The sequence below is a fragment of the Drosophila guanche genome, unplaced genomic scaffold, assembly GCF_900245975.1.
Source record: "Drosophila guanche unplaced genomic scaffold, DGUA_6, whole genome shotgun sequence".
Taxonomy (NCBI): Eukaryota; Metazoa; Arthropoda; class Insecta; order Diptera; family Drosophilidae; genus Drosophila; species Drosophila guanche.
In genome coordinates this window covers 5078998-5105353 of record NW_022995751.1, presented here as the reverse complement: position 1 = coordinate 5105353, position 26356 = coordinate 5078998, and the positions used below count along the sequence as shown (strand labels likewise).

Sequence of the window (26356 nt, the reverse complement as noted above, 5' to 3'; positions counted from 1 at the left end):
GCGCGTTGAAGGGTTTATGTGGGGGCAACAGGTAATAAGGTCGTAGAGTGGGGCACAGCCAGCCTGCCATTCGTGTGGCTGTGCATTTTAAACAAAAAATTTGTTGAGAGTTTTTTGCCTTTCGTTGTGAGTTTTCCTTTTTCTTCGTAACATTTTACTTTCGTTTTTACTTGTGCTGTTCCCTGCTCTTAGGGGCTGTGCAAATAGCATCAATAAGCTTAAATAAGCTCCAGCCACAGAGCCACAGAGATACGCCAGCCACGAAGATGGCATCAGAAGTTTTCCCTGTGTGTCCTGGCACTGGAACACTGGATTATCAAGTGGTAGATTTTTGGTGCTGCTGTGTGTGTATCAGTGTGTCTGTGGTGCTAATAAGATTTTGGCAGACTTTGCGAATGCGAGACGCGCTCTTAAACATGCATGCGAGTGGAGAAGTGAGAAGTGAGAGAGCGTAATTGTGTGTGAAAGCGAGCGTTAATTAAGTGGCAACATGCAACAACTCCAGCTAGAGCTGGGAGCTTGGAATATTCTTTCCAGTAATTACGACAGCAAGGATGCTTCTTTTTTAGGGGTTTGGGTTGGGGGTTATGCGGATTAGTATTAGAAGTAGCAACTAAAATGCCAAACGCAAACGCAAACTCAATCTCAACTCAAGTTCATTTTGCATTCTTACCAGTGGTGGATGTAGTGGTTGGTGGTTGGTGGTTGGTGGTGATGTTAGTTATTTCTGTTTTGCTAAATGTATCTGTTGTTGTCTTGCTTGAATGCAGTTTACATTTTAAGTTGGAGTTGCCAGGGATTTGCAGGGATTGTTTTATGTTTTTTGGCTTGTATAATTTACAAAGGTATTTTTAGCATTCAGTTTTCAGAGTTAACATTTGTCTGTTGCCTGCTGCAACCTTTTTTTTTGCTGTTGCCTGTGGTTGCTGGCGGGTTTTGTGTTACGGTGTGGAAAGAGTGTGGAGTGCAATGTTGCAGTGTGGCAAGTCTGGGTGTGGGCAATTTTGATCAAGTTAAATCAAGTCAAGTTTTGTATGCAAAAGCAAGTTACAAAGTGCCAAAAGGTGGGGCGTTGATTTAAATGTGGATTTAGTGCTTTCTTTCTGCTTTGATTTTTGTTATAAATTAAGTTTTGTTTTAAGTGAATTATTGTGTGTGTAAAGTGAATTTCTCGTTTAATGTTTTTTCCATTGTGTGTGGTGGGGTGTGTCAAAGCTTTGATAATGCGACACCGATATTGTGGCTAATAGTGGGAAAGATATGGAAGAAGACATTAGATAGATGGATAGAGAGATAGAGAGAGCAAGTGGTAAATATATATCTAGAGAGAGTGTACAATGCAGTGACAGCGCAGACGTATTATATCTATTGTGTGGCATAAATCATTATTATTATTATCATGAGAGACACACAACTAGCAGCAAGGCACAGTTGAGGATTAGTTTGGGAATTGCAGAGAAGTAGTGTAGAGAGAGAGAGAGGTGTACGGAAAACACAGAGAGCAGAGAGACAGAGAGACAGAGAGACAGAGAGACAGAGAGGCAGAGAAGAGACAGACACATAATAGTCGCCCAGGGTAGGGGGTGCTGAGAGATCTCCCTATATAGGCAAAAATCATAAAAGGTTAGAAGCAGCTTTCAGGAGTACTCCATACTCCTACCAAATATTATATATCCCCATAGCTAGTAGTATCCCCTTTAGGTAATATCAAACTGGTCTACTCACGTCGCGATCCTATGCGCTTGTGCTGCTCGGTTCCCAGACTCATGGTGCGTCCTAGTTCGCCGCGGACAGCCTTCAAGGATTTCAAGATCTCATCCGGATCGCGTCGAGCCACGGAGGAGCGGCGCCTGCCCACAAGATACGATGTGGGTGGCGTAGCCATGGCGTCCTCCTCGAGCCGCTGCTTTTCGGCATCCTGGAAACTCGATCGACGCGAGCCCGGCAATGAGCGCGAGAAGTCCTTGCCCAGCTGGTAGACCTCCACCTCCATGGTCTCCGATTGCGACGACCCACGCCGCGAGCCCGCCATCCACGCGGTGTCCGGATGCAGCAGCGTTGCTCCATCTCCAATGGAGTCTACCTCATCGGAGATGGATCGCTGCATGTTGTAGTCGCGTCGCAACAGTCGGCTGACATCGCCACACGGTGCCCCGGCGCCTGCGGCAATGGAGCCACGCGGCGACACGCTCGGCGACTTGCTCATGCTGATGCCACGCAGTCCCTTCATATCGTCCAGCCGGCACCAGATGGCCTGATCGTCGAGGAAGGCCTGCTGCAGCTCGATGCTGCATTCGCCGAGGAATATGGACTCGGTGTGCGGCACCAGATCCCACAGCTGTATGTCTATATAGCGATCCATCAGGCTGTCGGCCTTGACATGGCCAAATGTCAGCGTCGCATTCCAAATTGGATTCTGTGTGGGTCGACTGACCTCCGTCTGTTGCACACTGCCATCACCGCTGCAGAGGGATTACGAGAGAGTGTGAGGATGAAAATGGAAGATGAATTATGGCAGATTGAAAAGGAATTATGAGGCATTAAAATCACTTACCACTTGGGCAGTATGCGGACCTTGGCATATGCCTCCGGCAGATTGCCGTGCCCGTATGCCTCATCCCTCAGCGCCAGATCATCGGCGGCCATCAACGAGACGACCAGCTCCTGCCGCTCTGCGTGATACCAGACCTGAATCTGGACACGTCCCGAGACCATTTTCTCGCGTGCAATTTGCTCCTGCAGCGGATGGGAGAAGCTCATTAGTAAGGAAAGAGAAAAACAGGCAGACAGAGAGAGAGAGAGTCAGAGACAGAGACAGGGTGTGCCTGCTTCTATGGAAGTTGTTCTACTATTTATGTGGTGTATTTGTAGGGTATAAGTATTCGTATGGGAGTTCATCAATCAGCCTAAAGTCTAAAGCCTAAGCAAAAGAAGCAGCAAACTGCACGACTGTCTGTCGTCTTTTCTTGCCTATTTACAGCTGTTTTTCGGTGTCTCAATTATGCAAATGTTTCGCCTTCTAGTTGTGTATGTGTGAGGTGTGTGTGTTTTTGGGTGTGTGCTTTTTGTTTGTGTACATAAACTGAACAACGAAATGAAAGCAATCAAAACGCAAATAAAAACTAAATTAAACGAAGCAAAATCAACAGAGAGCGAGATAGAGCTAGAGAGAGCGAGCGAGAGAGCTACATAGATGGTTGAAGCATGCCATATAAATTGCAGTGCACTTGCTCCCCCCGCCTCAGGGGGCATGCCACGAACAATGCGCAGAGATACACATAAATATAATGCAAATTATGATGCTGCCACACACACACACACAGGCAGACACTAATACTCAGGCAAAGGTAAACAAAGCGGCAGCATGAAATTGCACATGTGTTTTCCTAAACAAAAGCTCCACACACACAGACACATCTACAGATAAACAAAAAAGCGGAGCACCACAAATGCAATCTGCTATCGTGGGGTGTGACACTACCAACAGCAGAGGCATGGTCATGGTCTCGATCCCCCCGCCAAAACGGAAGTCATTGCCGCACAGTGGCCCAGTGGCAACGGGCTCTCGCTGGTAGCCTATGGACTGCAGACTGGCTGTATGTGTGCCCGTTGGTAATGGCGTGGCATCCACATATAACATATTCATAGCGTGTACATGCGCACCCACACACATACTAAAACAGAACAAATACTAGCAGCCAGCCATGAATTGACTTTCTCTGCAGCGGCAACAGCAGCGGAAGCCGCCATATTGCAATAACGTGTACCGAAACGGAAATGGAGCTCGTACACGCGGCAACCACCACCATGCCACACCACACCACACCACCACACACATGCTGCTGCTACTGCTGCTGCTGCATCATTGCCAACTGCGAACTGTTGCTCGATAACTTTTTATGCCCAAAAAAAAAGAGACGAAAATTATTACGTTATGCCGCCTACCGCCCGTACGCCCACTTCTGTCGCTCATCTGTGGAAATCGAATTCGTGTCGGGACTGTTTATAAGCCACAAGAGTGGAGATGCACGAGGAGAGGGAGATGGAGACCGAGATGGATGCGGGGGCGATGGCGCGTTTATTTTTATCTCCAGGTAAGCAGGCACATGTACTTGCTGGATTATTGGAGTTTATCAGGCATCAGGCCGAGCCAGTGCCACAGCCACAGCCACAGCCAGTGTTGGAGCGATAAAAGCCTAAGCACTTGAAAACTTTCCAATGCCAGAACACAGACTTAAAATATGTGCCTCCCTGTGCCTGTCGATAATCATAATGATGAAGGCTCCCACCAGGCTGACGGACGGACGGTTGGGCGTTCCACCAATTGTTGTTAAAAGTTTTCTAATTTTCGACATTTTGAGCATTTTATGTCTCCCAGCTGTCAATTAAAGGGCGACAGGACAGGACAGGAAAGGACACCCAACCCCAACTCCACCTGTTGCTGTAGACCCGACAGGCAGGTGGCTCTGCCAATGAAAAACTCACACGCCAACTTGACACCTGCCCAGCAACAACAACAAGAAACGGTTTTGGGTCTTCGTTGGGCTGCAAACTTCGCGCCAGTCTAGAGGAATATTGCGGTTTCCATTTTATGCCACTTCTATTCGAATTTGCCTCGCGCGCTGCAAAAAGGTAACTCAAAGTGACGGAAAAGTTTTCGCGGCATGAATATTAAAACATGGCAGCAAAGGATAGACACATACACAGATACGACACATAAACACACACATACATACATATATACTGTAAAATGATATACAGCATACACAAATATATGTACACATATTCCATATGGCAAACAAAACACACAAACATTTTATTTACAGAAAGAACAAATGGAATTAATTACCAATACGAGACTACGAACTACAGCTACCGAGTGAGTGGTTAAAATTCATATGCAAATTGTACAAATAATATCATTACATTCAATAAAAATCTATCAATCAAACGCATGGCGTGGGTTGCGGGCCGTTGGGTTAAGCTGGAAGCAGCATAGCTCATAATTAGGTCTCAATCACACGCTGCAATCGATTTGTTTGACAGTCATAAAATACTTTCGGTTGTTGTTTAATTTCTTTTGTTTTGTTTTTGTACATATATTATTTCATTTTGGTTTTTACTCGGGTTTCGTTTCTGTTTTCTGTTTCAGTTTCAAATTTTAGGGCAGGTTTCGTTTCAGTTTTCGGTTCCTGTTTCAGTTTTTCTGGTTTTCTGTTAAAGTTATTTTGTTTTGTTTATTTTAAATCTGTTTATAGCCATAACTCGTGCCAGCTGGGGTTACATTTGGTTTTGTACACAGGAAATGAAAATTGAGTTCAATGTTCATAATACAATTATAGCATATAGTAAGTTAAGTTAAGTAGTAGGTAAGTGTGTGGGTTTGTTTGTAGGTTGAGTTTGAGTTTGAGTTTGTTTGTTTATTTATATAGTATTTTTAATCGCAAGTCGTTTAGGAGAAATGCTAATATCGGTTCAAGACACGCTTCAAGAGCCACTAAATGCTATTCAAAAACAAATTCGTAGGCTTAGGCGTTAGTTGTATGCAAATTAATTGAAAATGCAAACCAAAACTAGTCAACAGAAACGTGAAGAAATCTAAGAGGAAAATCCACTCAACAAAACTCAAATTAAATCGCAAATCAGGCAAAAATCCAAAAACTTAACTCAAACATTGTGTCGTGTGGTGTTTTGTTCTTGTTTTGCGACACTGAAATACCCTGTAAGTGCTGCCAATGGACCAGCAGCTATCAATCAGCTTGATTGGCCTGCTGTTTCATCATTTATGTACATTAATATCATGGCTACATTACCGCACAATGGGCTTTTGTTTCGGCAAATTAGCCAAATGCAAAAAACAACAAAAAGGCATCTAGGCATTGGTTTTTCGTTGCAGAAAAAAGACGACAGTGTGTGTTTGTGTGTGTATGGTACAGGGTTCTTCACTTCGAAGGATGAGGAGTGTAGAGCAAATACAACACTATAGTTCCTATTGATAGAGAGTGGTATAATTAAAGAGTCAAAGTCGGGTGTATTATGCAAAGCAAAAACCAAAGAGAGAAATGAAACGTAACAAATCGAAGGGAAAGGAAACCAAACGAAAAGAAACGAAACGAACAGGAAGAGTAAAGTAAAGGTAAACATTTGCTAAGCGAAAGCCAAACAAAAGCTCATAAATTGACAGGAGAAGGAAACGTGAAAGTGAAAGTGGAAATTGTATACAGGAGGGACAGAGACGGAGACACGGACACGGCACAGCGGCAGCGGCAGCGGCAGAAAAAAAGAGCGTAACAATCGAAACGAAATGAAACCAAAGGCATGAACCAGAACAAGAGAAATGAAATGAAATGAAAGCCTTACATAAAGTAAAAGTAAAAGTAAAAATGAAAGAAAGCAGCGCACTTTACAATACAATCTCGATTGGGGGCTAGTGGTTAGTGGTTTGGGGAAGGGACATTACAGTATAGCTTATACGAGTTGTAGGAGCCTAGCTATATTACACTGGAATCACTGTATAGGTATCATTATTATTACTCTCTGTTATTTGTTTTGTCTTGTTTTTTCATTAGTTTTCTAGCGGGTAGTTTGGGTGCGCTAAAACTGTACAGTTTATGGGTATATATAGAGTATATCGGGTATATAGCGTATAGAGAGGGGGATGCTGAATGTACAGAGGAGTACTTGTGTTACGAGTTGCTGTTTGTTTCATTTACCATTAGAGATTGATGGCTTCAGTCAGGTGTGGGGGCTGGGACGACGGGTCAACGATTCTGCTGATGCTGATGCTGCTGCAACTGCTGCTGTGCGAAAGGATTAAGTCCAGAGACAGGGATTTCGAATGCGAGCTCTGTTTTTGTTTTGCAGTTAAATAGAGAGACTTTATTTTTCACGTTTCTTTTGCTTGTCTTTTCGCTTGTTAGATTTTTTGTAGAATTAGTTTTAGATTTAGGTTGCTAGCACATTGTTGGTATACATACGCATTAGAGACTAATATACATATACATATATGTAACTGGATGTATGTATATGGTAGATAAATGTATGTATGTATGTTGTATGCATGTTATGTATATATAGAGTGGGTGTATCGTATAGCGTATAGCATTTGTTTGCTTACGTGTAAATGTACACATTTACACCGTAGATAAAGTTTGTTAGTTTGGCTTTCTGCACCATTCAAAATTAGCTGCAAACCTTACAGCCACAGCCATGGCTGTCCCTGGCATTACGTTAATTAGTAATCTAAAAAAAATGGGTGGGGTGGGTGCCATCAGTACCATCAGTTCGGGGGGGACTTTTGCTTGCCTTTTTGCACCTTCACCTGCGTCACGTCACATACAAAGCTTTAGGAGCTTGGATTTGTTTGTAAAGGTTTATAAATTTAGCACATAATACACAGTTACAGTTACCAGTTATAAGTTAATGTTAAAGTTACATTTAAATGTATATTTAGGGTTAAAGTTACAATTACAGATACAGTTCGAGTTTCGCTTTCGCTTTCATTTCGTGGTGTGGTGTGGTGTGGTGTGGTGTGGCGTGGGGCTATACAAAAAGTGTTATCGTGGTGTCTGTGTGATCGAAATCGAAATCAAGTTAAATGTTATCACCCATCTGACAGGAGTTACACAGCTACAAAAGCCATTCATTCATTCATTCAGTTAATGTTTAACGAGTCAATTCAGTTTGCCTTCTGCCTCATTCGCTACGCTTCTCTACTCTCTTTTCTACTCCTCTTCTCTTCGACTTTTTTTCTACTTCTCTTTCTATTTAGTTTCTTAAACATGTTTAGGTAGGTGGGCTCTCTCCACAGAGTTCGCTTTTGCCTTCGTTTCAACAGTTACAAACACATCAAAACACATCACTAACAATGGCCATATGTATGCAGGTGTACCACAACAAAACACACTCAAAAAACACACACAGATGGCATATAATACGAGTATGTAGGCATGTATGTAACTGGGGGGTCGTACATCCAACATAAACGTATACAAACGGGTATACATCTACATATGTATACATATATGTATGTATGTATGTAAATAGTAGCATTTCTTGGATGTTCTTTTTTTTGTGGCTTAAAAACACATTTAAACATTTCAACAACAAACTACTGGTATTTTTTCATGTTTTGTTTTTGTGGTTTCTTTTTTTCTCAATTTGTATTATTATTTTTTTTTGTTTTGTTTTGTTTTTTCGTTCGTTTTTTGTTTGTCTTACTAATTATCATAAATTCAATAACATTTAAAACACACACCCAAATATTGTTAAACTCTGTTTTGCTACAAATTTGCACTAAATAACATTTATAAAGATTTTTGTTTTATCTATTTCAAGTATATAGCGACCCCAGCTGAGACCGCACTCAGACACGATTCATCAATTGGCGGGGTAATTATTAAGTAGTAGTAGTAGTAGTAGTTGTTTTTGTTGTAGTACATTTCATAATAATTCTCCTGTGTTCCTTAGTTATTATTGTATCAATTCGTAGAGCCTAAGAGTACTTGCTGGTCTACACAAGCGGCATTACTATAATTATGTATGTATAGATATCGTATATTCGGCATAGGCGCAAGAGGGTTGTGTTATCAACACGAATATATGGTTGTATGTATGTAGTAGACACGAATGCTAGTTATCAGTTATCCGACTATCAGTTAAAATGCTACACATGTAGATATTTTCATCATCGCTTAAAACTCTATTGTTTTTTGGTGCTTGTTCTTACGGTGTTTGCAGCTGCCGGGCAATTCGATTGCCCCACAGGCAAGAAGAATGTTCAACAAAAGGTTTCAAAAACTGATTTTATGGAAACAAGGAACGAGTATAATCTATCGAGTACGAGTATATCTTTGAGCATATCTGAACTCTCGCTTTGTCTGACTAAGTTTAGTAGTGTTTTTGTCTGCTTATTTTTAACCATGTATCTACATACGATTAGTTGGGCATACACGTAATATATGTATTTGTTTTTATTCTCTTTCGAAATCACTAAGTTTACTACCAAAACACCGATAAAATAAAATATATACGAGTATGTTAAGTACATCTTGTGGTTATAAATGACAGAAAAATAGCAATGAACACATTTAATTTATCCATTTTTGTTATGGTTAATAAACCAACTGAACATAAATCCAACTCAAAACAAAAATCACACATCGAAATCAAGTAAATTTTTGGTTTTTTCTTTTCTTTAGCTACTGGTTTAAAATCTGGTTTACATGTACGAGTAATGTGTGGCCAAAAAACGAAAGGAAAACGGGAGTACCAATGGAGCTGTTATCGTTGATAGCTGGCTATCAGTGGGTCAAAAATTTGGGTGAATTTTCATATATTTAAATAGCCTTGAAGCTGCAATCAGTTGCGAGAGAGAAAGAGAATTCAATGCATTTTCGTGAGCGCATTTTGTGAAAAGCTGAAAACGCGTATGTGTGTGTCAGTGTGAGTGTGAGTGTGTATGGTGGGGAGGGGTTAAAAACTGCTGCCAAATGCTTAAGCTGCATTTAATAGCCATGTACTTTTAGGTATGTAGTAGTAGTAAGTAGTAGTATGGTATGCGTATATATAGTAATATTTATCATTTGTTCTTTTATATTTTCTATATATTTTAAATATATATTTTCGGGCTGCAAACTCTCACACTGGAGTGCTGCTACCCCCGAGGCCTTCTCTTATGCAAAAATGAATAAAACAAAATAGTTTTATACCGGAGTTTTTGGTAATTTCCGTCTTGTGGGCGATGCTGGTGATTTGTCTGTGGTGGTTTCGGGTTCTGTTTTCACATTTTCATACATTTTTGCGGGTTTTTAACAAGAAACGAGAGAGCAACAAATGAAAAAATTATGTAAATTTCAGAGAGATGTTTACATACACATTATATACACAACAATGTAAAGGACAGAGAGCTTAGATAAAGATAAAGTCGAAGCGTGAGCTTACCCGCAATGAGGCCAAGGCCAACGGGTCCATCGCCCGAACGTCGTGGTCCGCTCTGTCCACCGGCATTGCCCGGCGGCAGATTCTCATCGAAGAGATCGCACATACGAAAATCGGTGGCGTGTTCCACCAGCAGCTCCACAACGTCCCCGGTGCGATCCATAATGGAGCAGACCTCCTCGAAGCTCCGGTCGATGAGGGACATGCCATTCCATTCGAGTATCTGTAAGGGGGTGGTGTGGGTGAATGTTGTTTTGGTATTCAAAATGAGAGCAGAAATACACAAATCATCTATCATCAATCATTGGGATATTCATTTTGGGCTTTAGCTGTTGACAGGCATCATCTGCTGGTAGTCAGCGTTGCTCTCTGCGGTGTGCCGCCCCCAACCACTCGATTGTGGCAGCGCTGCTACTAGCTGCTCACTCAGCCTAAAACCCTGCCCCTACCCTTTCCCCATATACCCTTTGTGTGACCACTCCACTCACCTTGTCTCCTTGCTGCAGGCCATTCTTCTCGGCAGCTCCGCCCGGCACTGTCCACACAATGTACGCAAAGAGTCGGCCATCGGCACCGGTCTTGCCACCGACGACGCGCATCCCAAAGCCACGTGCTGCAGGGAATAGACAATGTCAAATATAATAAGATTCAGCACTCAGCACTCGAGTGATTATGTATAAAAAAAGCAGAACAAAACAGGACAGAAAGAAAAGCTAAGAGCAGAATAATCAAAAGAGAGAGTGCCGCCGCTTGAAGGAGCAAATTTGTGGCTTGCCGCCGACACGTTTTGGGGCAGGCTACAAATTTCGGGCATGTGGCAACAATTTGCGTTGATTTCATTTGCACTTTGTAGTGGCCGGCTCACAGTCTACCATCCTCCAGAAACGTTGCGTCTACGCCCTGTTGTCTAGGAGTATTTGGTCTTGTTTGCGCCCCCGCCCCTAGTGTCTGGCAAGTTTTTCTGCTTAGTCAACGTGTCCGCTCTCGTTTGCTGTCTGCACAGTCCCTCCCAGGATGAATGGATGTGCTGCTGTATATATTTGTTGAGAATTTTTCCCCAAAATGCTTGGCACAAATTTATTTGTTCTTGTGCGGTCTTGACCGCTGTTGCCCCTTTTGGCCCGATGCCTGACCCTCGTCGTCTTTGAGGTTTATCGACATTTATTGCACTTTAAGTGTGCCAAATGGACGGGGGAGAGACCTGTGCACTGAATCAATTTCCCTGCCGAAATCCAAACAATTTAATTAATTAAATTGCAATTCAGGGGTGGCAGAGTGCGGGGGAAGGTTGGGTGCACACGCCTGTGCAGTATTCAGTTCAGTTTCCAGGTACTTATCATTCGGGGCACAGAAAACTAATTTCAACAATTTGTGCACCGAAAACTTGGGGGAAAACGGATTTCCGGCGCTCGCTGGCGACTGTGGCCTCGAGGCCCTGGGACGACAGTCACGACATTCAAGCGCTTGCTGCAGACAATGGCTAAGAAAGTTAACCAGGAACGAGGAGGAGGGGAAGGGCAGGAGCAGGCAGCAGCAGCATCCGCGATGACAATGAAATTGTGTCGCCAAGGTGAGCAGGAAGGACGTGGAGGACTTGCCTGACAGCCATACAGACATACAGCCAGCCAGCTATGGCAGGTCCAAGTTTGAGCGCCGGAAATGGCGGCAAACTTGTGCCAGAAGTATGCAATAAAATGTTGCGCATCCGCACATTGCTGTTGATTCAGGCGCATTGATACCCAATTAGGGGATAAGGCAACATCTCCATCCCAAACCCCCCTGCCCCCTTATTTGTTGAAGGTGTGTTTTAATCAAAAGTTGTTTTCTTTTTGCTGCCACCCACACCGGCCCTAAGACGACAATAAAAATCTTATAAATAAAAACGCAAATCCTTTTGCTGTCAGCGCAGGAAAGCGAAGAAAAAAGTAGAGAAAATTCCCGCAGCCACAACCTCTGCCACAGATTATTCATTCGATGACGCAACAGTTTTTGGTTTGCGGCACGGGACACACTCCACGACTGTGTGCCACTTTTTTCTTTCTTTTCCTGCTGCTGTAGCTATTTTCCTTTACTGAGCCGGCACTTAACATGCACGAAATGTGCGTCGCTGAGTGAAATTTTCGATTCGTTTTGGTCATAAAAATCATGAGCAGGCAGAGCAGAGCTGAGGTGCGGCGCGGCTCTGGCTGTTTGGCTATTTTTTGTGTAAAGTCTTTTGTCTCATTGTGGCGACTGACCAGCCACCCACGGGATGTCCATTTCCCTGCCCTGCCTGGCCGGCTTTTACGATACAATTTGTTTGCCGGATGCTCAGTTATTTTTTTATGTGGCCATCATTGGGATTTAATAAGCCAAACGAGTGGGAGTCAGCCACACCGGCACACACCACACAGAGAAAAGGTGTTACGAGCATTGTTTATGGTCTTTCAAGGGTCCAAGGGGTTGCTGGGTTATTCCTTTGGTTATTTGTAGCAACCATTTCCTTTTGTTATGCGAGGGGTGCAGCAATGCCAACATATTGGCATTGGCGGCAGGAAGAAGAGTCACTGGCAGAACATGGTACGGAGAACTCTTCATGGAACTGGGAGTTTGAACAGGTTGAAAAAGTTTAAAGTTTCGCTCGGGATTCTTTGACAAGTTTGTAATTTGCACCTTGGCCAGGGACTCGCACACACAGAGACGCAGAGCTCCACATTCTCAGTAATGACATTAACAGAGCAAACTTTTAGCTGACATACACACATTGAAGGATTTAATCGATGGACACCTCAGCACGTTGCACCTGCACCTCGCTCTTGCTTCTCCTCTGGCTCTGTGTGTGTGCATCCTTCCTGCGGAGGCGTCATGAGCGTTAGTGGCTTCTATCGGCTGTCATAAAAATTGAGTCTTAATTAAACTAGAGGCAAAGCGAGAGAGGGAGCGGAGGGAAATGGAGAGCTCGCTCTGGCAAAATTAAACCAACTCCTGAAAGATACATAGCTGGCTGGCATGCATGAAGAAACTGCTCGTTTAAAGTGTGCCCGCTGCTCGCCTCATGTGGCAGGACTATGAAAAGGCACTCAAGTGGAAATCTAAGGACTGTGGTGAGTACTGCTAGAGGTCTCTGCTGTGGGTCACCTGTTGACAGTCGTGGGCACACACGCAATGCCAGAGAGTCGCAGTCGGTCCTCCACTTTCGTGATTTGCAGTAATAAATGTGAATGTGAGAGTGGACGCGTGTGTGTTTCTGTGTGTTTGTGTATAAGTGAGGCTGCATAAAATTTCATTAGGCGTGTTAAGGCGCCATTTCGTGCTACACTTTCGCATCCTGTGGGGGCGCCCCATTCCCCTGCCCTCGGCAAGCCGATTAACAGTTGCCATGGCAAACACTTAAACTGTTGCATAATTGAAGGCACAGTCGAATGGCTGACGGGAAACAGGAAACAATTCAATTACATGCCCCATTCGCCAGTAGCAGGAACAGCAACCGAATCAGCCACTACTTGCCACTGGCTGTTGCACTGCATGGATGGATGAATGGCCATCGCGTTACCCTAATTAAACCCTTCCATTAGTCGAGTGCAGCTGCTAATTACGGGCACCGCTCCCGTATGAATGTTAACGCACAGAGAACAGCAAGAACAAGAAAAAAATGTGCACCATGTTCGGCATTTCAAATTACAAGGCCCACATCTGGCTGTACTGTGTGTGTGCTCTCTGTACTTCCTTCGGCATCCTGCCACAACCTTGCACCAGTCAATATATCAAGGCAAATTGCAGCACAGCTGCCACAACCACAGCCTCCTGCATGTGCATGTTGCATGGGTGCGTCGTGTGCAGCAGGTTGCCAGTCCTTGTGGTTAAGCCACAGGGCAACGGGGAGAGAGAAGACGCGACCAGCGTCTCAGGTGGTATACGGATAAGGATGTGGGCTGGGGATCGAGCAAATACCACCACCAGCAGCAGCAGCAGCAGCAGCAGCAGCAGCAGCGGCAGCGGCAGCCAAGGAAATGGTTTCGCACATTAAAATTCCACTTGCTTCGTTGCATATCAAATATGCCGGGTAAGCAGCAGCAGCCACTGCCACAGCCACACAGCCACGGATAGACAACAGAATCTGTACGGCAAGTCGGTTGGGGGTTGTAGAGGCTTAACTCATGATACGCCGAGCAAGTCATGTGCTGCAGTTGCGGCCTGAGACTCTCCTCCTTGACGCTCGGATACTCTGATGCTTATACGCATTTGTTGGGTATTGACATTTTTTTTTATGATATGCAAATTGAAATTTTATATAAGCAAGCGCACGTCGCACAGGTGACTAACTGTCGGTAAAAAAAAAGGGGGAAACAAGTCTCTGTGTGTGTGCTCTGTGAGCCAGTCAGCCAGTCAGCCAGCCAGCGGCTAGTTATTTTGATTGGAATTATAGGCGCTCGTTAGGAGCTGGGGCAAGAGGTTGTTGCTGTTGTTGCTTTTGCTGCTGCTCTTGGCTTGCTGCTTCTCCTGCTGTTGTTGGTTCAGGCGTATGTCTGATGCTCCTCATGCTCTAAGCGAATTAAGACGAGCTCAGAGGTGGCCTTGTAGATAGTTTTCTGTGAATATTCTACTAGGGATTCCTGGCATAAATGTAACCCGAACCCTGATCGAATGAAATGCGTTGGTAGCTAACTTGGGGAAAATCAATTTCCTACTCTTACTGCTACACCGTTTCACCTTTCCCTTTGCCACGTTTCCACGTTTCCACCTTTCCCTTTCGCCACTTTTGCTGGCAGTTTTCCTCCTAGTATTTTTTATATTTTCAGCTGCATTTTTCACTCTTAAGGTTGGACCTGAGCCTGCGATGCTTGTCCAGTTTTTTACGGCTTTCGAGTGCAGAGCAAAAGTGTTCGATTCGTGTTGGGCCATGCATGCATTTTGGCCAGCACATCCACAAACACATCATGTACGTGTGAGCCTTATTATTTATGGCCAGCAAGGCATAAACTTTCCTCTCCACTGGCATTTCTCATTGGCATTTGGTAGCTGCTGCTGCTGGCCAACAATTTCTGCTTCGATATTTTTACGTACACTTTTTATGCGCTCTATTTGAATATTCTTTGGAATTCTAATAGCGCCGCTTCCCTTCCTCCCTCCCGCACTGCTCTGGCAGTGGCCATGGATATTTCCCGAATTGATTTTTGTACGGCCCGATAATTAAAAATTCATTTGGGCTGCAGACTGGCTTGACTCTTGAGGAATGCAACAAAAAAATGCATATAATTAAAACCCGCTCCACCAGGACCAGGAGAGGAAACACAGAGAGCACACAGATACGGACATCCAGGCAGGGGGTTGGGAAAAGAGGGTCCAATAATGCCGAGCTGCTAAATGTCGTACATATATGTATGGGGCTATGTCCTTGCCAGGACTAGTGCACTGGCAGAGCAGAGCCGCTCCCATCAGAGCGTTGAGCCTTTGGTCGGTCGGTGTGCCTTTATGTCGATAAAATCCGCTCAGTTGCTTAATCTGCTACCAGTTTTGCTTCCGCTTTGGGTTTCATTAAGGCCCACGGGGGCCTCAACCACATTATCCCTTGTGCACACCCCACCACTCCTTGTCCTGCTCCCGTCGTGCACTTTGTTTGGGGGGGAATTAAAGGAGCGACCCACAGAGAGCCAAAGAGCCCACACAGAGAGCCACAGAGTCACCAGAGAGGTCTAGGGAGATGACAGGAAACGGTCGTCGGTTTTGGCCATTCTGTCGGTCGTTTTGGCTGTCGTCGTCCTGTTGAATTAGCATAACCAAACGTTGTAATGAGTCCTGTTTACTTGGCCATTTCCGGTGTGGTGTGGCAAGGAAGTGGCAGCACATCAACTAAATCCAAAGCCCAAGCCAAAGGCCAAGCCGGATGGCACATCTCTCCTAAAATGGCCAAAACCCCTGCCCAACACCCCCACAATTACTCGGACAGACATTGAGGTAAAATCCCCCAACCCGGATGTAAGCTTTCACTCACTGCGGTGCGCCTTATCCGTGGGATCCCGCCGCAGTATGATGCGCCGCTTGGATGCACAAATCGGTCCCGAATCCACGTCGTGTATTACAATGCGTATGGCCTCGCCATCCATTGAGGTCTGACGGCGTGGCGCCTCCAAATCCTCCAGATTGGGGCCCGTGAACGCAGCCATCGGTGGCGGAATCGAGGAAGGCGGCACCGCTGGCAAAGCGCCGCGATTCTGCAGCATTGCAATGTCGGGTCTGGTGCCGTAAGGAAAAGAGAGAAAGAAATTACGTTTGAGTCCCTGGGAGCCAGCGGAAAGTCTTTTCCCGTTTACTTACAGCTGTGAGCCGCGTCGTCGCATGCGTCTGTCGTCGTCTACCGTCAGCACGGGGCTTCCATGGTCCGGCGAGCCGGGCGAATCATCGTTCTGTATATCCTCCGATGGGTGCGGCACCCGGAACGAGGGTCTACGCGAGCCGGGCAACTGTATGGGTGGCATAATGCCGCCACCATCGCACGGCGAACGCTGCATCTGCTGCTGCTGGCCTCCTCCGCCGCCGCCCGGCGACACTCCGCCCTGGACCAGTCCCGGTGCAAACACATCGTAGGCGGACTTTCTGTGGGTCGGAGTCAATCGAGTGTGAGGATGGCTGTGCCCCTGACTATCTACGAGGCTTCTATCTCTCTTACCTGCGCGGCATTGCTGGTATGCCCAGGCCGGAACCATCCGCTGCCATGCCCAACGCGGGGCCACCGCCACCCATGCTGCCGCCCACGGGGCCCGTCTTCATGTCATCGTCGTAGCTGTGCTGTCGAGCCACCCGTGAGCCGCGCCTGGACTGCATGCGCGATAGGGGCGCTCCGAACGGCGGCTCCTGGCCATCGCCGCGCGGTGGACTGTTGGAGCGGCTGGGCGCCATGCTGCGGCCACCTTTTAGCTGCTGCAAAGGGCACACGCAGGAAATTATTAAAGTTGGTGAAAAGTTCTTAATGTTCGGCTGATGGCAGGCCATAAAGCTGGCAAAACTTACCCGCTCCAACTCCTTCAGGGAGGCGGGCGAAACGTCCGAGTGTCGCCGCAGTTCGGGACTGCGTGGCGGTGCCAATGCTGCCCCGTTGCTTGGGGCTAGGGTCTGGGTGCTGCTGCCCAGCTTGGCGTCCGAGTGGCGACGCTGCAGCGCCTCCATAACGGGCACATCCAGCATCGAGTCCGTCGAATCCTGCGGTATGCAGACGCGTGAGGCCATCTTGCGGCGGCAAACGCTGCAGCGCCACATGGTCTAAAAGAAAGAGGGAAAGAAACATCAAGTATACGCAACGTTAATTAAAACTGTTGGCTAAGCGACGCAACAAACACTAAAAAAAATCTATTTGCGGACTGCGCCTCCTCCTGTTTGCTGGTAAAAGTTGCCCATTATGTTATGGCCAGTTACCGTTACCTGCTCTCGCTGTGCTGCCTGTGGCAACGCGAAAATAAATATTAATTACTTTCTGAACAAAAAGTTGTGGCACATCGTTGCACGGGCAAATTCAATTTCCAGCAGAGCAAAAGGAGGATGGGAGCGCAGCGAGGAAGGTCACTGCGGCTGCCTCTCAACCTTCATGCTACACGCTGCCATGCATTGCACTTGCCACTTTCCACTTCCGCAGACACATCCACACACACGCCAACGCCCGCACACAATGCTCGTTACAGCTTCCAGCTGACTGCGCTGGCCCCACAGCACGGCTTCAATCGTCGTCATGTGTCGCTACACTATTGGCTGACACACGGGCAGCGCATAGCGGCAACTGTCGCCGTTTTAATTAAGTTGCAGGTGCTATGCGCTTGGCCCGCACTGTAGCCGTAGCGTAGGCGAACGCAGCTGCCAGCTAGCCAGCAGGCGGCTCTGGCTCTGGCTCTGGCTTTGGTTTATTGCTTTTGTTTTCCCCCCAGGTTGCAGGCGAAAATGTAATTACATAGTGTGTATCGCAGTGTGTGCTAGTAGTTCATGATCCCATTGAGAAATCGACTGAAAAGTTATTTCAAACTTGCCCACAGGACATGGAATAGCAACGCAGGCAACGAGCCAACGAAGGATGTGCAACATTTAAGATTTAATTTATAAATCTCATAATCGATTCACAGCAGAGAGACAGACAGAGAGCCAGAGAGACTGGCAAAACTAAGCCACAAAGAGACAGTCAGAAATATTTATGGTTTCTCTCCTTTACGAACAAATGAATCTCTGACAAAGAGAGAGAACGAGACCATTATCCATTATCCTCGGCTATGACTGGGGAGTTCGTATGCCGGCTTAAATGAATATTTCATACATATCCACCAAAGCCCCCCGGGCCACCCAAGGCAGCTGCTAAATGTCCAGGGCGTAGCCAGAGCACCGCAACCAGGCCCATAATTACGGCTCTGTTTCCTCTCTGTGTGTATGGGTGTGTATGTGTGACTGTGTTCATGACGCCCATGAACATCAATTTCAATTAGCCAAAGTGGCCAGGTTGACAGACAAACGTTAAATTTTATGTTCAGGGCGTTGGCGGTTGGCTGTTGGCATTGGCGGTTGGTCGCTCGGTCGCCCGCTCGACCTCCTTGACAAATTGCCACAAGTGAAGACAATGTTGCCGACTGGCTGGCGGCTTGTGTTCTGCCTATCAATGATCATTATGCGGCAAGTATTGACAGATGCTCTCCCACACAAGGCGAAGGTGCAACCTTCTTGGGGGTGGCCAGAGGCTGTGCGCGGCATGCGGCTGGGGCCATTTAATCTCGTTAATGCGGCTTTTATCTTGTTAATGCCCCATGGTGAATGGTTATTGTTGCACGCTGGATAATCTAATTTGTGGCACCCCTTTTCGCAATCGTTGAATGCAGACACTCCACTCCTGCATACATATTTTCATATTAATTAAGTGCCGCCGCTGCTGCTTCCGTTGCTGCATTCTATGTTTATTTTTGCCACTGGGCAGGACATTGCCTAGTGGCCTGGAAGTCTCTTGCCTGTCCCTCCCTGGCTTGTCCCTGGGCACTTACCGCATCCTCGTGCTCGTCCAGTTTGCTGTAGCTGGCACAATCCTCGCACACCCGCTGCTGGCACTCGAAGCACGTCTTGTGGTAGTCGTCCGGCTTGAAGGACTTCAGGCACACCCTGCAGGCGCCAGCTCTGCGTCCGGGCTCTTGTTTGGCCGCTGCCCCGCCTCCACCGCTGCCGCTTGTTGTCGTGCTGTGGTTGTTGTTGTTCTGGTTGCCGGACTCCTGCTGCTGCTGTTGTTGCTGCTGATAGCTGGGCGAGCCGTAGCTGCCGCTTGTGTCCGCATCCGTCGGCACCAGCGAGGGGCGTGGCGACATTTTATTAACTTTGAAAAGAGGACAGAAAACAAAGAGAGAGAATGAGAGAGAGAAAAGGGAGTAAGTCATGTAATCAATTTACGAGCCAACTAAAGGGCGCCCATAAAAGAAAACTTGTTGATTTTCACCACCACCCAGCACTGACCACAATGCCAGCCCTCCCCTGCACACAGCGTGGAAACGAGGCGTGGCATTAAGTCTAGTTCAATTAGCCAACAGTTCAGATAATTCATATGCTGCTCTGCCACAGCCAGACAGCTGGCCACGAAATGCGATAAATTCAATTATTATTATCAGCGGAAATTCAGCGACAGCCATCGAAATTAACCGGAAAATAGAAAGTTTTCTAAATTGAATTATTTGTCGGGGACTCGGGGATTCGTGATAAATGCTATAAATTGTAGGAATATATTTTTTCCAGCTGCGAAGTAAATTTTAAACTCAAGTTGGAAGCAGCAGCAAAGCAGTCAGAAGTGAAGCCTTTTAATACCCTAAAAGAGCAAGGGATGGAGGGCATATCGGTGCAGACAGCACTCCAAGTGAAGAGAAATTTCCACCTGCATAACTCTTCAATCTTCAGAGAAATTCCACCTGCCCTAGGGTATCGGCATTTTCGGTTAACTCCCAAACACGGCGCTCTCCTTTGCTGTTGCCTGCACTTATCCTCACATTTATTTGCGTTAGTCTGCGTGAGACTGCACCTGTGTGTGTGTGTGTGTATATGTTTCACCCTTGAGAAAATGGTGCAACTGTTTTATGTGTGGCACGGGAAACAAAGTCGCGGTGCATTAGTCACAGTCACAGAAGGTGGGGAGGACAGCCAGCCAGCCAGAGCAGCGCAGCAAGGACAAAGGCTCTGCTCTGCACACACCGCTCTGCTGGCTGCCTGGCTGGTTGACTATTCTTTCTGCATTGCTCATACGCACAGTTGCACCTTGTGCTTTCACCTTTGGGCGCTTGACATTTGCAGCCCGTAAAAGTGGCAAAAGCATACACGAACGAACGAGCCTGAAACAATAAAGAGTCGCCAAGTGCTGCATGCGACAAGCTGCAAGCGAGGAAAAACTGCACAGGGGGGGATGGAAAAAAGAAACGAAAACGATTGCAACTCAAGGGAGCACTCAAGAGGCGGGCCTGCGGAAGGCTGGGGAGCAGCATAATGGAAACGAGCTGCCACATAAAGTTATTAAGGCATTTGCCCAACTTTTAGTTGTGTGTGAATTATGTTGGTATGTGTGTGCCCTGAGGCACCCTCAAAAAATCTGCAGAAGAAAACTCGTTGCTGAAAAATGCCTGTGGCAAGGTAACAACAGGATGTGGTTTTGCTCTGAAGGTCCTGTGGTTGCAGCAGCTGCTGCTGCATCTCCAGGGAGGGACTGCTGCGATTATCCTCAATTATGTGTCCGAGCAACAGCAACACAAGTGCCAAAATATTTGCTCAAATTATGGCAACAAACAAAAAGCAAACTGCGAGTGCGAGTGCGACTGCGACTGCGGGGCAGCGTGTGGTTCTGTCTGTGGTTCCGTCTCCTCCCGTTTTACGACACAACTAAATAAACATCATGAAATAAGATTTCATTTCTTTCTAATAAATCTGCTGGCACTGCCATAAAATCAACAAGCCACGGGAGGAAGGAGAAAGTGGCAAGAAGCAAGCAGTGGCCAACTAAAATGCGATAAAAATAACACAAAAGTCAACACAACATTTTTCGTGTTGTGATTTGCAGTGTCGCTGTCGTGTTCCCTTGCCCCTTTCCATCACTCCTGCTGTGTTTTTGCCACAAAACCGAAACTGAAATTGAAGCTGCGACTGAAGCTGGTGAATCTGTTGGCTGCTGTTTGGTTTCCCCACTGCTTTTTATTGACTCTGGATTTGTTGTGGACATGAGCGGGTGTCACATTTATGGTCACCATAACAATGGCAATGGTACGAGCTGCTGCTGCTGCTGCTGCTGCTGCAGAATGGTAAATGGGGAGATGTCGATGACTTGGTAATGGTAATGCTCATGGCTGATGCATTGCTTGACCCTTTTGCACAATTCAAATCTGTGATGCAAACGAGCGTAAGCGGCACAATATGGCATATACGCGCCGTTACCCAGGATATGCTCATTGTTATGAGTCCGCCCTCGCTACCTTCCCCTCTTGGATTGGTGTGTGGGGAAAACTTTGAAGCTTGCCATAAGTACCCATGCAATTGGTGGCTGGTGCAGGGATAAGGTATAAAGGATAAACTCTGCTGTCAGCTTTGAGCACCACTTACCTTTGTCTGTTACGGTGAGCAGCGACGAGGACAGCGTGGCCTTCATTTTGTTCAAGGCGCCCGTATTGGAGGCACCGCCACCCGAGTCCGTGGCATGCTGCTGCCGCTCGTTGCTCGGCTCATCGGTCGCCACCATCTGCAAAAGAAGAAGAAATGGAAAATCCATGAATATTTGTGGCAACATATTGAACTCGTTTGCATAACCGACGATCGGGTATATTGTATTTCCATCATGCTAAAAGTTTTATGCAACTTTTTCGTTTAATAATTTCTTTTTAAAGATTTTTAATTTGATGCAGGAGAATTTCCCATCATGGAATGATTGAGTTATTTTGTGCAAATTCATTTGCAGATTACTGGAGAAGAAAATGCACAAAGGGAAAAACAGAAAAGCAAATCCAGGCTGATGTAATTCCCTTTTAAGATTTGGTCTCTAACCCTGGAGACACCTTTTAGACTCCTCTCCAAGATTTTCTCTACGCTTTTCCGGCCAGTCATTCTCAGGGCAGGTGAACCGAAATGCCTTGCGTTTTATTTGATTTTCCGGGAAAAAACCTGCTGCTGCTGACGCGCAACAAATTGCCTAGAAATCGTAAAGTGTGTCAAGTAATTTTTGATTAAAGAAAGCTGAAGGCAAAGCCGAAACTGAGACCGGCTGATGCTGCCCCAGCGGCGGCTTTCCAAAAATTGCCGTCATTCTTTTTAATGCACAAAAGGGAGAGTGAGAAAGAGAAAGCCTCTGTGTGTGTCAGAGAGGAATAACAATTGAAAAGGGCCGAAAACATAAGTGCTCTCTCTCCTCCTGTCTCTCTCTTGTCCCTCCGCTCCACTGTGCTTTGCTCTGTCAGCGTTTTATGAAGTGGAAATTTTCTATTTGCCAAAGCGCCAACGAGTAAACCGGAACAAACAGACCAGCAAGCCAGCCAGGCAGCACATGAAGGCCATCCACGCACACACACAAACACACACATAGTAATACACACACACACAGGAGAGATATATGTATAGTAAACTGCTGGCGCAAATTACGCTAAGTGCTTTCGGCTGCAGCATTTTCGGTTGCCTACCTTTCGGGCCTTCTAAACCAAAAATAAGGGAGGGTGAGGTTAAAGTTGAGGATGAGAGAGCGGACTAAGCGCCATCTAGTGTCAGATTATGGTCGCGTTGGGCTACATTTTTGATGATGTCATTTGATGTCGGTGTGGCTCGGTCGGCGGATTAATGTTTCTAGCCAGCGCAACCTTTGCCTTGGTAAGGTATTCCTCCGCTCCTCCATCCAGCTTCCATGAAATCTTAGTGGACTCATTGTAATATATATTTGTTTGTTTTGGGTGGCACCATATTTCACTGCCCCTTCTTCAGGTAAAAGGAGAAGCACCGGCGTAAACCTTTTTCCATGTGGCTCCAGCTCCGGCAACCGACTTAATTTATATGCTCAGGTGGCTGTGGCCATTTTTCTTCAGTCAAGGGGATGTACCTCAACCTCAGGTCTTATTCTTCTGCTCAGTTTTCCCCTACCATTTCCCTTACTCACTCGCTGTTGCTGCCTCTGACTATGCTCTTCCTGCATACACAATTATTACGGTGTTAATTTTGTCATTTATTATGATGATTTTTTGTTGTTGTTGTTGTTGGTGGTGCTTTTTTGGGGCTTCCCAGGGTCTTATGACCCGAAGCCGCAAATAGTTTCATGTTTAGTGCCGAAAATTATGTGTTGACGTTTAAGTGCTGCCACAGTTGTTGCCACTGTCAGTGTAACAGAGGCATGGTGGCGGTGGCAACAATAATATGGCGGCTCTGGCAATATGTGCTCCCTTTACGGCCGCAGAGTATGCCACATAAAAGATGCCAGTCAATGCGAAAATGTGGCACACGGCTGGCAGACTGGCTGGCAGCTGAAGGCAAGCAGGGAGGAGCAGTAGGAGCAGCCGGCATGACAGGGCATTCCCTGCAGTTGGAAATCAATACGAAATGAGAAAATACACCACTTAAAAGTTGCTGGCAAAAGTTCAGGTCATGTTTCTGTGGCAGGCACGCGCGTACTTCTCATTACATGCAGACTGACCTTGTGCTGCCTGTTGCAGCCAGCCACACGTTTTGTTGCCTTGTTCCCTCCACAATAAACTGCAGACTGATGCAGGAGATGTTGCGGCAGAGTGCGGCGGCATGTTGTGCTGCGCTGTGTGTGTGTGTGTGTGTGTGCTGTTGCTTGGTCAATGTCTGGCCACAGGCTAGTCCACAGGCGAGACATCAAGCAACCGCAAGAAGGGGCAGGATGCATGTCCTGGCATGGCATGACCGGACGGATGGATGGCTGTGCAGAGGGAACTTTACATCTGGGAGCACTATTAAGAAAATTGCTGCGAATAAACTGCAGCAGCCATACCCCTGCCTGCCGTGTATCCATGTCATTCATGCCCCACTTACTTGTCCTTTGATGTTCTCTGTGGCTCTTTCGGGCATTTGTTGTGCACATTTTGAATGTGCCAAAGGGAGAGGCAAAAGAAACTTTGTGCGAAAATCCTTTTCCTAACGGACTTCTTTGGCTAACAGACTGTCAACAGGCTCTCAGGCTCATCACCATCATTGTCTTGAGAGTTGCTTGAGTTGGGTAAGTCTGAGAGTCGTGGAATCTGGCAATCTTTCGGCCACGAACGCTTTGATTTCGTGCTTCATTTGGTCTAATCAAAACTTTTGCCTAACTCTCTCCCCCCCTGGCGAAAATCTGCAGCATTTAGTTGCTTTGGCATTTGCTTGTCAGCTGGCATTTTCAACGCTTTTCTTTTAATTCTCAACTTGGTTTTTATTAACTTTGCTAAAGAATTTTATGCCCAATGGGAATTTCCTTGGAATTTACACTTTTTCCTTCCAGCTTGGGTATTTTCTGCTTGAGGTTGTCCCTTTATTTTCTTCCCTTTTCTGTGTTATTTTTGGGTTCACACAGAGACGACGACTTTGTGTATAATTTCCGCATTTTCCGAAAAAAAGGGACAACCCGACTGGCAGGCAGGTGCTTTCGCAGGACAATTGAACAGCTTCGATTGCTGCGTATCCGTTTGGTCTCTTTTCTCTTTTTTTGTGTATATTTTTATATATATTTCTGGCTTCATAAACAGCAGCAAAGAGGGTGTGGCATGGGGCGTAGGCTCAGTCAGGCAACGAAAAGCATTTAAAGGGCTTTTTAATTAAAAAGTTTTGTTTGTCCAACCTGCCACCCAACCCGACCACACCCTTCCAGCTAACAACTCTACACTTTGTTGTTTCTTCCCTGAATGCTGTTTGAAAAACAAAGCTTAAACGATCGGTTCAGTTTAGAAGAATGCAGAGTGCCCCCAACGTTATTTTACCTTCGTTATTTATGCATCTCATTTCACCTCCCCAATTTCAATTTGAATTTCATTCGCTTTTGTTGCATTTCATTATGGCGCAGCTGCTCATTAAATTTTCAGTGCATTGCCACTGCCACCGCTTGGCAAGTAATTATAAAATCACAATCACAAATGGCACAAATTGAAATGAAATTAAGCATAAATTACGAGGGCATCTGTCTGTGACAACAGGGAAGAGGAGGAGTAGCTTCAGTACCAGAGTTTCTCGGGCTCTGCCTTTGATTTATATATTTTCATTAATTAAAAATCGAAGTGTCACTCCTGACTACCGGTCGTTCGTTCTTGCCACTTACCTTCTTCATGAATGTCATCACATTGGTTGGCAACATTTTGACAGCGTTTCCTTCTGGTATTTCCCTCCCTCTGTGTGTGTTTAAAGTGCAATTAATCACGCACACGCCGTGTGTATCCTGTGTCCTCCTGTGTGCTGCGCTTTGTTTCGGTTTTTTTGGTTGCTTTGTTGTTCCTTTTTGTGTTGTTGTTCAATGTAAACAGAGACACACACACTCGTAAGCCGCTTTAAGTCATTTCAATTTGAATGGGTTCTTCTGTTTGGTTTGTTCCTCCTCCTGCTGCTGCTGCTGCTGCTGCATTTATCCTTGTTGCTGCTGTTGTTCTTGCTGCTGGCTTTGCTCGTTATGCCCTTCAATTTGATGGCCATTTTTCATTGGCCATGTAAATAGTAGGCATTGACATTGGGCATGCATTCCAGCCTCTACTCTACATATTCTGGCTCGTTCGCTCCTTTGTTTCTCTCCTTCTTTCCGGCTGGCTTACTCTCGTTCCGATTGATTTATGGGCTCTCGCTTATGCCGTTCGCTTTAAGCCCCACTTATGTGCCGTATTTTTGGGCTTTTAATTAACTTTTTCCCATAATTCACAACTGTTGTTATTATTATTTGCGTTGCTGTTGCGTTGCGTTTCTCCTGCAGCTGTGTTGTGTGTGTGCCCAGCGAAAACATGAAAATATACACGGAATAAGCAGAATATTATAATTAGTCATTTGGCCAAAGGCAGAAGGAGGTTGGGAGAGGCAGAGAGCGGGCGAAAGTTTCGCTTAAAGTATAACCATAATGGGCCTCTCCGGCTTACACCGTACTTAACTTCGTTCCATAAATTTGCCTACGATAAGCATCGGCATAACACATTGCCAGTCCCTAGACCCAGCCCGATCCCTTTCACACGCTCATGAATGCCGCACCGTGGAAAACTGTGCTGAAAAGTCAAGCGTAGAAAGTTTATAAGGCGGAAATAATGTTCGTGTTTGTCGCCTGTGGCATGCAAGAAAGTCTTTTCGCGATAAACACTGACCCGCCGCCTGCCAAGTGGGTTAACGAAAGGAGCAGTCCGCCGAAAACTGATTTTCAATCAACATTTGTATGCCAAGATTTGTTGTAGAAGTTCCTCTACACTCGGAGTCCTTCTGCTGCTTAAATTTCACACCGAACATTTCATAGATCATCAAA

The 26356-nt window shown here is 46.0% G+C and overlaps 1 protein-coding gene across 3 annotated transcripts in view; it reads right to left on the bottom strand.

Annotated features, from left to right (window-relative positions):
* Positions 1 to 25371, bottom strand: part of LOC117587074 (regulating synaptic membrane exocytosis protein 2) — a 35358-nt gene extending 9987 nt beyond the window's left edge. The window contains exons 1-13 of one of the 3 annotated variants that reach the window (XM_034277529.1): positions 25184 to 25367; positions 21502 to 21637; positions 18924 to 19246; positions 16927 to 17175; positions 16586 to 16836; positions 16234 to 16512; positions 15911 to 16152; positions 10428 to 10552; positions 9943 to 10162; positions 9711 to 9775; positions 2555 to 2736; positions 1726 to 2462; positions 1089 to 1243 (exon numbers count right to left, since the gene is read on the bottom strand). In XM_034277529.1, the coding sequence (XP_034133420.1) occupies positions 1176 to 1243; positions 1726 to 2462; positions 2555 to 2736; positions 9711 to 9775; positions 9943 to 10162; positions 10428 to 10552; positions 15911 to 16152; positions 16234 to 16512; positions 16586 to 16836; positions 16927 to 17175; positions 18924 to 19246; positions 21502 to 21637; positions 25184 to 25219 (2913 nt within the window). In that variant the 5' untranslated portion in view covers positions 25220 to 25367 and the 3' untranslated portion in view covers positions 1089 to 1175. Of the gene's footprint in view, positions 1 to 1088; positions 1244 to 1725; positions 2463 to 2554; positions 2737 to 9710; positions 9776 to 9942; positions 10163 to 10427; positions 10553 to 15910; positions 16153 to 16233; positions 16513 to 16585; positions 16837 to 16926; positions 17176 to 18923; positions 19247 to 21501; positions 21638 to 25183 lie in introns of those variants that run through there. The other 2 variants (XM_034277527.1, XM_034277526.1) reach the window with 2 other exon arrangements.
* Between the last annotated feature and the right edge of the window lie 985 nt (positions 25372 to 26356).